The sequence below is a fragment of the Solanum dulcamara genome, chromosome 8 (assembly GCF_947179165.1).
Source record: "Solanum dulcamara chromosome 8, daSolDulc1.2, whole genome shotgun sequence".
Lineage (NCBI taxonomy): Eukaryota > Viridiplantae > Streptophyta > Magnoliopsida > Solanales > Solanaceae > Solanum > Solanum dulcamara.
This window is the reverse complement of record NC_077244.1, coordinates 59389723-59401936: the sequence shown is the minus strand read 5'-3', so window position 1 is coordinate 59401936 and position 12214 is coordinate 59389723. Positions and strand designations below refer to the sequence as shown.

The following is a 12214-nucleotide window of genomic DNA, read 5'->3' as shown; positions in this document are numbered from 1 at the left end:
TCTTTCCTTGTGGGCCGGGTCAGCTGGGTTTTATCAGTCCAATCCACGTGTTATTTACAAGTTTTTGCACGCCCTTGGTGTTTTCTAAATTTCATAAATAGCTAAGACTATAAAAATAACCAGGGTCCTTAACTAATGTTTCTCTAATTATAAATTGTAGTTACAATTTCATTAGTTATCGAAATTAGTATTTGTATATTTCGCGTTTATTGTAGTTATTTATAGAAATACATCTAGCAATTAATTTCTTGATTGATGTGTAAAATTAATTTTGAAACGAAAATATCCCACAAATCATGCTTAGTAATATTTTCTTAGAATTTCTTACCAAAATGGACTCTTTCTTAGGAGTTTCTTTGACATGAAATTTAACTCCCTACAAAAATATGACAATTAATTCCTTGATTAACGGGGTAAAATCAATTTTGAAACGAAAAATATTTTACAAATCATGCTTAGTATATTTTCTTATAATTTCTTATCAAAATGGACTCTTTCTTGGAAGTTTCTTTGACATGAAATTTAACTTACAAAAAATATATGTCAAAAAAGGTCATTGTAGATATAAAATATACAAATAAATATGGACTAAAAATACAAAAATATACAAATCAAAATATATACAATTATCATTAACAGATAGAATTCGTATAAGATATACAAATGAGATATGTCGTATATATATAATTGATGCATATATACAAATAAGCAATTGTATATAATTGTTGAAAATATACAAGTAAGAACGAAAAATACATATACAACTAATACAAATATAAAAATCTAGGGTATTTTACTTAAATCCATAGTGAAAAAATCTAATTACAATTTATCTCGATTTTTTTGGTAATTACCTGAATTTTCTCTTTTTTCCAGATTTCTGATACATAGGAATGACGTTGATACATCGCGATTTGATACATAAGTCTTTTTCATGATACATCGCTAGCTAAATAAATATCGATACATTCCATAATTATTTATATAATATCGATATATGATTATACACATTTATACAATATCAATATATTACATATACACTATATAATTATTTATACATCATATATACATGTTTATACATCATTTATACAATATTGATACATTTATACAGTATCGATACAATACATATATACTACATAACTATTTATACAATATCGATATATTACATATACACTACATAACTATTTATAAAAAATTGATACATTACATTTAACTACATAATTGTTTGTATATTATATATATATATATATATATATACATATTTTTACACTATTTATACAATATTGATAGATGAAAAAAAATTCATGAAAAAAAAAGAAATAAAACCTAGCAAAAAAACAACAAGCAAAATATTTTTTATTTTTTTTTAAGAAAAATTACCACTGCAAAAGAAAAAATGAAAAAGAAAAAGAAAGAAAGCAAAAAAGGTCTAATGGCCTTGGGCCGAATTGTGCCCTGTAATGTTCAGCAAAAATGGCCTAATGACCTAGGGCGGAATTGAGCCCTGTAGTGTTCAATCCATGACATATTTTTGGTTATTTTTTGTGTAAATGGAAATATGACTACATTTTTTGTAAACTAATAACTTTTTGGTACATATATGAGATTAGCCCATTATTTTTTTTTATGTAAGGATTACACAAACCCATAATATTAAGAGCTAATTATATTTTATCCCTATTCTTTTCTAAATTATAAAAATTTCTTAAATTTGGTGGAATCCGAATACATTCAAAAACATCTTGATATATCACGTAAAGTGATGTATCCGATTGATACATCGCATAAAGTGATGTATCCGACCGATATATTGCATAAAGTGATGTATCCGACCGACACATTGCATAAAAGTGATGTATATGACATTCTGATATATCACGTAAAGTGATGCATCAGACCGATACATTGCGTAAAGTGATGTATCCGAAAATAGTAGAGAGTAGGAATTTTTGTAATTTTTCAAATGATAGGAAATTTTAAGATAATATGGTAAAATAAATTGTGTATTTAGATAATTTTTCCTTTTATCAGTAATTTTTTTTTTGGGCTAGATTCAAATATATATAATAAAGCAATTACTTTATAGAAATATAATCATGTTTCTATTAACAAACAAAATAGTCAAATTTGATGCAAGGCAAATCATGGGCTCAAAACTACAAAGCGAAAATCGGCCCAAGTAAACCATTTTTGCTTCCTTTTCTTTTTTCTTTTGCACCGTTATTTTTTTAAAAAAAAAATAATATTCTACTATTGTTTTTTTGCTGCATTTTCTTTTTTTAAAAAAAATTATAAGAAAAACTTTTTCCATGCAATTCTTTTTCATCTATCAATATTGTATAAATGGTGTATAAATATGTATATATAATGTACAAATAATTATGTAGTGTATATGTAATATATCGATATTGTATAAATAGTGTATAAACGTGTATTAATATTGTATAAATAATGTATAAACATGTATATATGATGTATAAATAATCATGTAGTGTATATGCAATATATTTATATTGTATAAATGATGTATAAATAATTATGTAGTGTATATGTAATATGTTGATATCGTATAAATATGTATAATCATGTATCTATATTATATAAATAATTATTTAATGTATCGATATTTATCTGACCATCATGCATTCTCATCTTAATAAATAAAACAAAAAAATAAAATAACATGAATATTATTTTTTCCACAAAAGATGTGAAACAATTATAAAAGAAAAAAAATTAAAAAAGCAAAAAAATAAATTAAAACAAAGATTTTTTGTTTTTTAAATATCACAGCAAAAAAATATGATTAATAAATTATTATTTTTAAATAAGAAAGAAAATGGCCAAATGGCCAAAGTAATGCAGCCGCCAAAATGGCACTATTATGATAAATTAAAGGCCATGGCCCTTTTTTTTTTGTAAGACAAAAGGCCACGATCATGTTTTTTTGAAAATAAAAATGTCGAATGGCTATAAGGCGTAATTAGCCTTTATTTTTTTTTGGAAAATTACACAAATAGGATTTATTAGGCAAAATATTTAGAAAAAAGTACACAAAATAGATCTAATATGAGCAAATTTTGATAATATCATTAAATATTAGTCAAAAAATAAAATGTCATTTTTTTACCAAAAAAAAATATATTACATAAATTGTAACAAATGAAGTATTAAAATAGATATTCTTTTATACTTTATTAAATAGAATTGTCTTGGAATGTGGGGCCCATTTGAAAGATTAATCATTGAGAACATTAAAAAAATCTCATGAAATGTTCATTACGATTTTTTGAGTTATAGTTGGAGATGTCGGTGGAAGGGGACATTTTAAAATGATTTTCAACACGGATAAATGTTGAATATGTGTTCATCTATCCAACGCAATACAACAACAACAACAACGAAATTCCACAATTTGAGGTATGGAAAGGATAAAGTGTACACAGACCTTACTCTTACCACGGTAGGACGACTGTTTTCAAAAAACCTTCGATTCAATAAAAGCATAAAAAGAGGTCAGATAAGGCTAGGAAGTTCAAAGCGATATGAAAAAGTAAATAACGAAAGCGACACAGATAAAATAGGGTAATCAAAGTACAGAAAGTAATAAATAATAACAGAAATCAGAGCACAAAAAATTACAATGTGCTAATGCGCCTACTATTAAGGAAGAATAACGAGGCTATGTACTAGCCTTCTACCCTAATGTGGGTCCTCCACACCCTCCTATCTAAGGTCATGTACTCGTTAAGCTGTAACTGCGCCATGTCCTGTCTAATCACCTCTCCCCAATATTTTTTCGGCTTACCCCTACCTCTTTTGAAACCATTCATGGTCAACCTCTCACACCTCCACACTGGGGTATCTGTGTCTCTTCTCTTCACATGCCCAAACCATCTCAGTCACATTTTCCGCATCTTGTCTTCCACCGAGCCCACTCCTACCTTATCCCGAATAGCCTTATTTCTAATCTTGTCACTCCTGATATAACAGTAAATGAAATACAAAAAAATCACAGTAAAATAAAATAACAAAATAAATATCGATTTGAAAATAAAATCTTTGTAGGAGACATAGTTTCAAGAATCTGAAAAGGCTTTGGAGAAGTACGTGGACAAATTCCCAAAGCTCACATAACACGTATTATTACAAAGATTTACAATATATATAAGCTATGGAGACATATATTCATTTATTGTTATTTTATCACCAGATAAAATCATTTAAAATAAGTTATATAAAATATATGTATTAACTATTTCATGTTAAATTATTGCGATATATATCATGTTAATTAAGGGTGTTAAAAAATTATGAAAAATTGATCGAATCGATCGAACCTAATCGTACCAAATTGATTTATATCATTTTTTTAATAAATCGTGGATTTTTATTTAAGTGCATAATCGTCCCGAACAATTGAGATAGTCTTTTTAATTTATAAAAAAACTCAAAAAATTTCCGAACATGTATGCAAATATATTTTATATATTAACAATATGTCAAATCTAATTTAAATATAGCTTAGGTCCTAGGCCTCTGGTGACTAGATTACTTTGTGCCGTTGCCCTTGAATTAGCCTTTAATTAATTAGGTTTAAAATTAAAAGATATTATGATAGATACTCCATCAAATAATACGACAAAAACCTATACAAACACTCCTATTGAATGTTATAGATCAAACAAGACGGCAACAAGGTTTTACATTCTTTGATTCTTGATGAATAATTGAAATTCTTATTCAAAAATATACTTGCGAAAGAAATATTTTAATAATGGTCAAGTATTTTAAGGTGATACTTTAAAAGTAAAAAAAATAAATAATTAATCGAATCGTATCGATACCAAAGAGTAACCAATATGATTAAGATAGTTTTAAAAAAAATCTAATTTTAATTATACATTACAAAATACCCAAAAAATTAAAATGATATAATTTTTAAAAAACAACCGACTGAGCCGTCCCATTTACATTCCTAATGTTAGCTTTTGTTAATATCTTTTGATTTACTTTTTTTGATATAGTACACTTCTTCATCAGACATACAAATCACTTGTAAAAAAAATATTTTCTTACTATACTAAATTGATCTCCTGATTTTAATGTATATATGACAAAACATAAAGTCATTTTTTTTCCCCATCCTTTATCACTTTATAAAAAATGATATGGTTCATTATAACATTCATCAAGGTCATTATTTTCATTTGTGAAATAACTATCATTTTTAGTAATGCATATATATATATATATATATATATATATTAATTATGCGAATTTCTAAAGAACAAATCAAACACAATATTAATTTTATTCATAAATAATTTATCTTTTAATTAGCTACAAAAGTAATATTACTTGCGTAGAATTTAATTATTGCATATCTCACCTCCAAACCAACTACCCGCAATCCTTGGACGCACTTGAACCAAATAAATGATATGCTTAACCATCTCGGAAGCTTACACAATCCGGGCTCATATCAAAAGGTCTTCATTTTTAATTGAAAATTAATTATTTAATAATCATAAAAATTCTCATTCCAGTAAAACATTTTGGGATAATAGAGGAATGGAAAAATATGCTATTATTTAGTTAATAAAGAAGAAAAGTCCCACCATAACATGATTTAGCATAAAAGAGTACAAGCAGAGGGAGCTCTAACTTAAAAACATACTAATTATCCTCTCTTCCTTCACTACAAAGTCTAACAAACAAGAGAATGTGGACATTTAATTATTTTACATTAGTGTTCTGTTAACAAAATACACCAATAAATACACATCAAAAAGAAGAAAAGAACAAGAAAAACAGGTACCTTCAGAGCTAAATACAGATGGACATAATACAGTACACATAATCACACAAATCTTTTAAATGGTTTCCTCCCAACTACAGTAGGCGTCGAACCAGTAGAATGCACACTCATATGATCTCCCATAGACTCGTGTTCCTTTAGAGAAGCAGCATCCTTGCCAGACCCTTTGTTCCACTTGACAGACCCAGTACTACTTGGAGTCAAAGGAAACGATAGCCTCCTCCTCGAGCTATTTGATGGGGTACCTGTGTTTCTCTCCTCAAGAATGGTTTTTCCTCTGAATTTAGCTCTGGCTGAGATGGTTGGTGACATGTAACTTGGACCTGAAAAAGGAGGGCAGCTCGTGAGACTGTCGTCATCCTTCAAGGAATGATTGAAAGGGGAATCAGCAGCACTAGCACGGCGTCTTGAGTACTTTGAGACGCTCAAGCTGCTCATTGGCGATGATGTTCTTCTGGGAGTATGCATTAGTTTGCCCCTTAATGGAACTGCAGACTTAGTTGACCTTGGTGTAGCTGATTCATGACTGTCATAATCCAAATGGAGGTGTCTGAAGTTCTGACTTAGACGCCATGGACTTGGCTTGTGTTCTGATAATGCCCTTGATGGTGTTACATGGACATCTTTCACAGCAGATTGGCTCTCGGAATCATTTCCTGGAAGTAGCTGGTGGTCCAACCAGTTCCACCACCAAGGAATTCCACTGGCTCGGAAGTCCATAGCTGATTTGGGGTTGCTTCTCCACAACTGATAAAAGAGGCATGCAACACGGTAAGCAATATATAAGGTTAAGTATTGAGTCTGTCAAACATGTCCTGGCCAAGAATTGTAACAATGATCAAGTACTTTGAACCAATGCGATATAATATCTTTTACCTTGACGTATTGCCAGAATCACTAATGGGAAGTGGAAACAACAAAATCGAAATTTGAAAGTTCTAACGTTTGTGATAATTTGAGTTAGTGCGTCATGATTTGATAACTTTGAAGTGCAAAGTCAGAGACTTAAGATTAGTCAAAACTCAAAAAGCAAGAAGAGAAACAATCAGAGAGATTATTGTGATGCACTTAGTACCAGGATTCATATTATATAAAAGATTTGGTAAGAAAGACGATTCATATTATATAAAAGATTTGGTAAGAAAGCGGATTCATATTATATAAAAGATTTGGTAAGAAAGAGGACTGCAAAGAGAATATCACAATAACTTGGCGGCAAACAGCCAGAAATTGTTATGATGCACATAATATCAGGGTTTGTACAACATAAAAGAAGTGGTAACAAGAGAAGCACTAAAGAGACTATTTAAATAACTTGGCATTTCCACAGGTTGCACGAAATAGAATGATGAATTTATGTCATTATCGAAGCACATTTACACAATGGTTATGCTTTGTCACCACAGATCTTTTACATGCTTTAGGACACAAGTCTAATGTACCTGGTGAGAACATGCATAGGTCATTGCTCTCTCCCTCTTGATGATTGCCTCCACTTTTTCCCGCCGCCTTGCTTCTACCTCATCTTTAGTTAGCACACTATTATCCCAATCATCATGGTTACCTGCCTCGGTCTAAACCAAAATTTCCTTTTTAACATCCGACTTAATTCAAAATGTTTGAAAAGGAAAATAACTTTAATACAATAACTCTTATATCCTTAGAGTAGAATATTTGTACAAAATGAATTCCTAGAACCTAAATTAGAATTGTTGAAGAAGCTGCATACCATCTTTGACCAGAGGAAGAATCCATCATTTTTTTCACAAGATAACCAATCAAGGGGAAAAAGCACCAATAATGAGGAAATTACACAATTTAAATGCATCAAATTAAATCAACTAAAGAATGTAGGTAAACAGTGCCTCCAAGATATGGCATCTGCCTATACATCACCACTAAATAGGTGAATACTCCAAGATATGTAGCAGTTTAAACTTACCAGCTGAGTCCATTTGCTTAAAGTGCTCTCAACTTCTTTATCATTCATGTAAGCTTGACTATGGAGTGTCTGGAACATTTGAGTCCTCCTTGACTGAATTTGCATTTGAACCCTACCTAGAAGTTGCATTTGTTTCATGGCATTTACTGTCTGCCGCTTTACACTTCTGCTTCTGACCACTCCTTGAAGTCTTGCTAAACCACTCAAAGATTTGAAACCTCTCCTTGCCTGTGAAAACAAAGTTCATTCACATAGCATATGTAACACTTGTTAGCAATTGATACACTCTCTCTTGGAACCATTTAAAATGAACATAGTGTATCATCCACCCTTTAGAGAGAAGTGAGAGACCAAAGATGGAGATACACAGGGAGTTCCGGGTGGACAGATCAAGGTGCGGAAGGCAAGCAGCAAATCCAATCCTTTGGATGCGCAAAACAACCTATTCCCCTTTGCATGCTTCGACTTAGCCCTATGATCCGCTAATTCATCTCTTTTTCAGACTGGCAGGTCAGCCACGTAATTTATCCTTTTTCGGTTCTAGCCTCTCCCTCGAATACATAGGGTAGGTAGGGCTGGGTGAGAAACCAGTATCTAAGGCTGCCCGTTCGTGTCCCATCAATGACCTGCTCTAGAAAGGGGACAACATGGGAAAGGACTCTAATGGTTCTAAAAACTTTATATGATGCAATGAACTTCTATTCACCCCTACTTGAATCACGACAAGGGAAATAACAATGATAACACAAAATTCTATATTGTTTTTTTTGACATAAGAAGTTTTATTAACAAGTTGATAAGAACTAAATTACTCAAATTTTCAAGAAGCTTATGACAGAAGAATGCAGACTCTGTATTTTCCATGTTTTTTTTTTAAAAAAAAAACAAGAATTAAGAATTCAGGTCCTACCGGGGAGTCATACTTTCCATGGTTCAAGAATATAATTAAGACATTGAGGAAAAGTACTCTAGCGGTAAAGTCATTAGGACCGGAAATGGGTTTCATGAAAACAACGTAACAAGAGATTGAGGGTCTCAATTACTTTCACAAAAGTTTTAATCACTGTTTTTTCATAATCTGCAAGTCACTTTATTTTGTCAAAATTTCGGAAAGAAAGACAATGAAAGTGGTTTTCTTTTAATTAATCACTTAAATATAATCTGTTCCACAGTCAATCTACTAAAACAAGTAGTGAAAGGTATAAGATCTGAGGAAGCTCAGCATTTCAGAAGGAATTGTGAAGCTTAAATGGTCAAGTAAAACTATCATAAGGAAATATATGAATGATGAAAGGTCAAAGGATTTCTGCAGATCAAGTGAAAATGCAACAACAAGATCCCGATTGTGGTAGAAACAAACTTCTTAGGTAGAAACGCACCCTGAGACCATTGAGTGAACACATACACAACTTTAACCGAAGGGCTAGAACTTTGTTTACCTGTAACCAGTTCTCTAACACACAGTAGGGAATTTCTCCACATAAAAAGCACCCAAATCTTAAGACTAAGAGAGCTGCAAGTCTTTATCACAGCACAAAGATTTTCACATTATTGATTTACTCTCTCAGCTTGATGCTCGCCTTTGTCAATAACAAATGGTTGCAGAAGACATGGAAATGATTACTTGTCAGACTAGTTGTTTCAACAATGTATGTCATGAGCTTGCAATAACATGACCTATACCTTATCACTCAAGATCTAGCTAACTCACGAAAATCAAGTAGTATTCATAAAGGCTCTTTTCAGCCAAACATTGCATGAAGGAGTTATCTTGAATCTTACCATGTAACTTCTGTAGGCTGCCTGTATCTTGGTTGCTGCAAGATGGAGCGTCAAAGTTGGTTCTGGTCTGTTAGCATAGCTAATCTCATTGTGGTTCCTACTCAGCTCAGGATAAGTAGATCTAGGGGAAGAGACCCTTGGAGAAGCTTCCCTAGGAGAGATAGCCTTTTGGGAAGGAGCACTAGCAGAGGTACCCTTTGGAGAAGATTCCCTGAGAGAGGTAGCTTTTGGAGAAGCTGCCCTTGGAGAGGTAGACTTTGGAGAAGCTTCCTTGGGAGAGCTAGCCTTAGGAGAGATGACCCTTGGAGAAGTAGCCCTCGGAGAGGCGATCCTTGGAGAAGTGGCACCAGGAGATGTAGCCCTATAAGAAGACTGAGGAGATGCATCTCTAGGTGAATTGATTCTTGGAGAAGTTGGTGTCACAGCGAATGCAGAAGGAATGCCAGGTTGTTCAGAAGTAGGATCCCTAACAAGTAGGTTCTGATCATCAACCTCCCCCAGTATTTTCTCAATACTGCTTGGTTCTCTAAAGAGGAATGATTTGAACTCTCCATGCCTCAGTATTCTACGACCCTTCTTCTTTTCCTTAGCAGTTTTCTTCGCTGATCCCTGTAACAATCATGTAATTTAGCTAAGGGCTGTATTACAGTGTTTGAAGCATAGATATCCAACAAGTTCTTCCCCCATCCTCATATGATTTATAAAGGAATAATTAAGGAAATCAGGCTAGAGCTGAATTTTTCCAACTAGTTCACCCTTGGTCCATTTTATAAACACAATTCCAAACCAGTTTTAGAAGTTAAGACTGAATTAACTAGGAAAAAAGAAAACTAAATCAATTATTGAAGTCAGTTAATTTCATTATAAGATAACAAACTATGTGACAGACATGAGAGATATGAGAATATCAAGTTCAAGAAACCAGACTTTCATAAACTTACATAGGCAGACTTCTTCTTGGTGTTACATGTAAAAATCCTTTTGAGGGCATAAAACCAACTGCCTTTTTTCCCCATGCTTCTAGCATTACTGTGTCACCCTGAAAGAAAACGAAAATTAACTTAACTTTCATTTCAAAAAGAACTTAGTTGAACACATACAGTGCCAAAGCGACATTATACACTTATGGTATTGAACAGAAATATTCCACAACGAAATCCAAGTGAAGGCATTTTGAGCCTGCCGAGGAGAAGGCAATGCAAGTATTCCAGAACAAAAATAAACTGCCCACCTAAAACCAAATACATGAAAAATTTGCAAATCGCACAATTTACTCAGTTAGGTCCTTATTGATAAACATCTTAAGTAAAGTCATCAGTATTATCCAAAGAAGATTTTTCCGTAACTTGAAATTTGAAGCCTGCACATTTAGCTTCTATAAGGTGATCAAGGGAGAAGGAAATTATTCACCACAAAGAAATGGGAAAACCAAAATAATGATAAAAGGAAAAGGCAAACAGGGAAGTGAATTTTTAGGTTATGTATGTCGGACTCTTCAAAAATGTTAACAAGTCGGATTCTCCAAAAGTAGTGTAGTTTTAGAGAATCCAACCCGGGTGCAACATCGAAAGTGGAGAGTCCGTGCAACATAAGTTTTTAGGCCCCTTTGAGTTGACTTTCAAATTTCAACCTTCAAGATCAAGAAGGAATCAAACAAAAGGTCAATTTTTTAACTAGCTAAAGACATAACACACACAAGTTTAGGTCATTTATCATCCAGATGATATCATAATACTCTTCCTTTTTCCTTCTCTTTTTTTTCAAAAATAAATAAACCTAGCTGCTTTTCAAGTTTCTTCAAGATGTTGATGAGATAAGAAAAGAGGAACACAAGGGGGCAGAAAAAGAGAGAGACTTTATTACAGGTGATGCTAAAATTACATTCTGAGGATGAAATATGTCATTTGTCGTTTTTTCCTTGACAATTACGAAGAATGTAACAGACAAATAATATTTAGAAATTACAAGAAAAAAAAAACCACAAATTTCAGCCCCCAAATTCCACTCCACATATAAACACACACAAATCATTTTTTAGTTGACAAAGAAAAGAATACACTTTGTTTGCCTAAAATCATCAACCAAACTTCCAGAATATACAGAAAGTAAATTAATTTATGAAAAAGAAGAAGTCCCAAGTACCTCAAGTTGTTTTTCAGGTCCTCCATGAAAACCCCTTTCAGAGAAAGCTGAAACCAAAGCCAAAAGGCAAGTCCAACAAGAAAGCTAACTTCAGCTACCCTTCTCTTCTCTCTCTAGAATCTTTTCCCCTTTTCTTCCTCCTATCCTAATCCTCTCCACTTTGTTATACTACCATTAAACTTGATGCTCCTTTTAGACTTTTCGAGTCCATTCTAAAATAGCCAACTAATAACAAAAGAATCTACTTCTTTGTTGCTTCCAGGATTTATTAACCTTTTCTTTTTGTTGTTTTTTTGACCTTTTTCCCCTTACCTTTTGCCTTTTTTCGTGAATTTAAATTAACAAACTCAAATATAAATACAAACAAAATATATAGAGTGGGTATGGTACGAAGAAATATATTTTATGAGAAAGTGTCTTTTTGAAAAATAACTGATTTTTACTTATCTTCTATTCGCTCGATTCTATATTAGTTGTTTTCAAAATAATTATCAATTTTAAATAATTAATAGTGAATTAATTATCTT

The 12214-nt window shown here is 32.0% G+C and overlaps 1 protein-coding gene across 1 annotated transcript; it reads right to left on the bottom strand.

Annotated features, from left to right (window-relative positions):
• Window positions 1-5711: 5711 nt before the first annotated feature.
• On the bottom strand, window positions 5712-11987 carry LOC129898833 (protein IQ-DOMAIN 13-like). Its single transcript, XM_055973524.1, has 6 exons — window positions 11688-11987; window positions 10487-10584; window positions 9546-10154; window positions 7764-7991; window positions 7264-7395; window positions 5712-6568 (listed from the first exon to the last, which is right to left on the bottom strand). The coding sequence occupies exons 2-6, from the start codon at window positions 10559-10561 to the stop codon at window positions 5864-5866; spliced, it is 1749 nt and encodes a 582-aa protein (XP_055829499.1). The 5' UTR covers window positions 10562-10584; window positions 11688-11987; the 3' UTR covers window positions 5712-5863.
• Window positions 11988-12214: the final 227 nt, after the last annotated feature.

Bases quoted from the DNA above. Each gene is read 5' to 3' on its own strand.
- LOC129898833 (XM_055973524.1), bottom strand. From the start codon at position 10,561: ATGGGGAAAAAAGGCAGTTGGTTTTATGCCCTCAAAAGGATTTTTACA. The intron at 7,992-9,545 runs GTAAGATTCAAG...TTGTTTTCACAG, and splicing joins CAGCCTACAGAAGTTACATG to GCAAGGAGAGGTTTCAAATC. The intron at 7,396-7,763 runs GTAAGTTTAAAC...ATTTTGGTTTAG, and splicing joins TAAGCAAATGGACTCAGCTG to ACCGAGGCAGGTAACCATGA.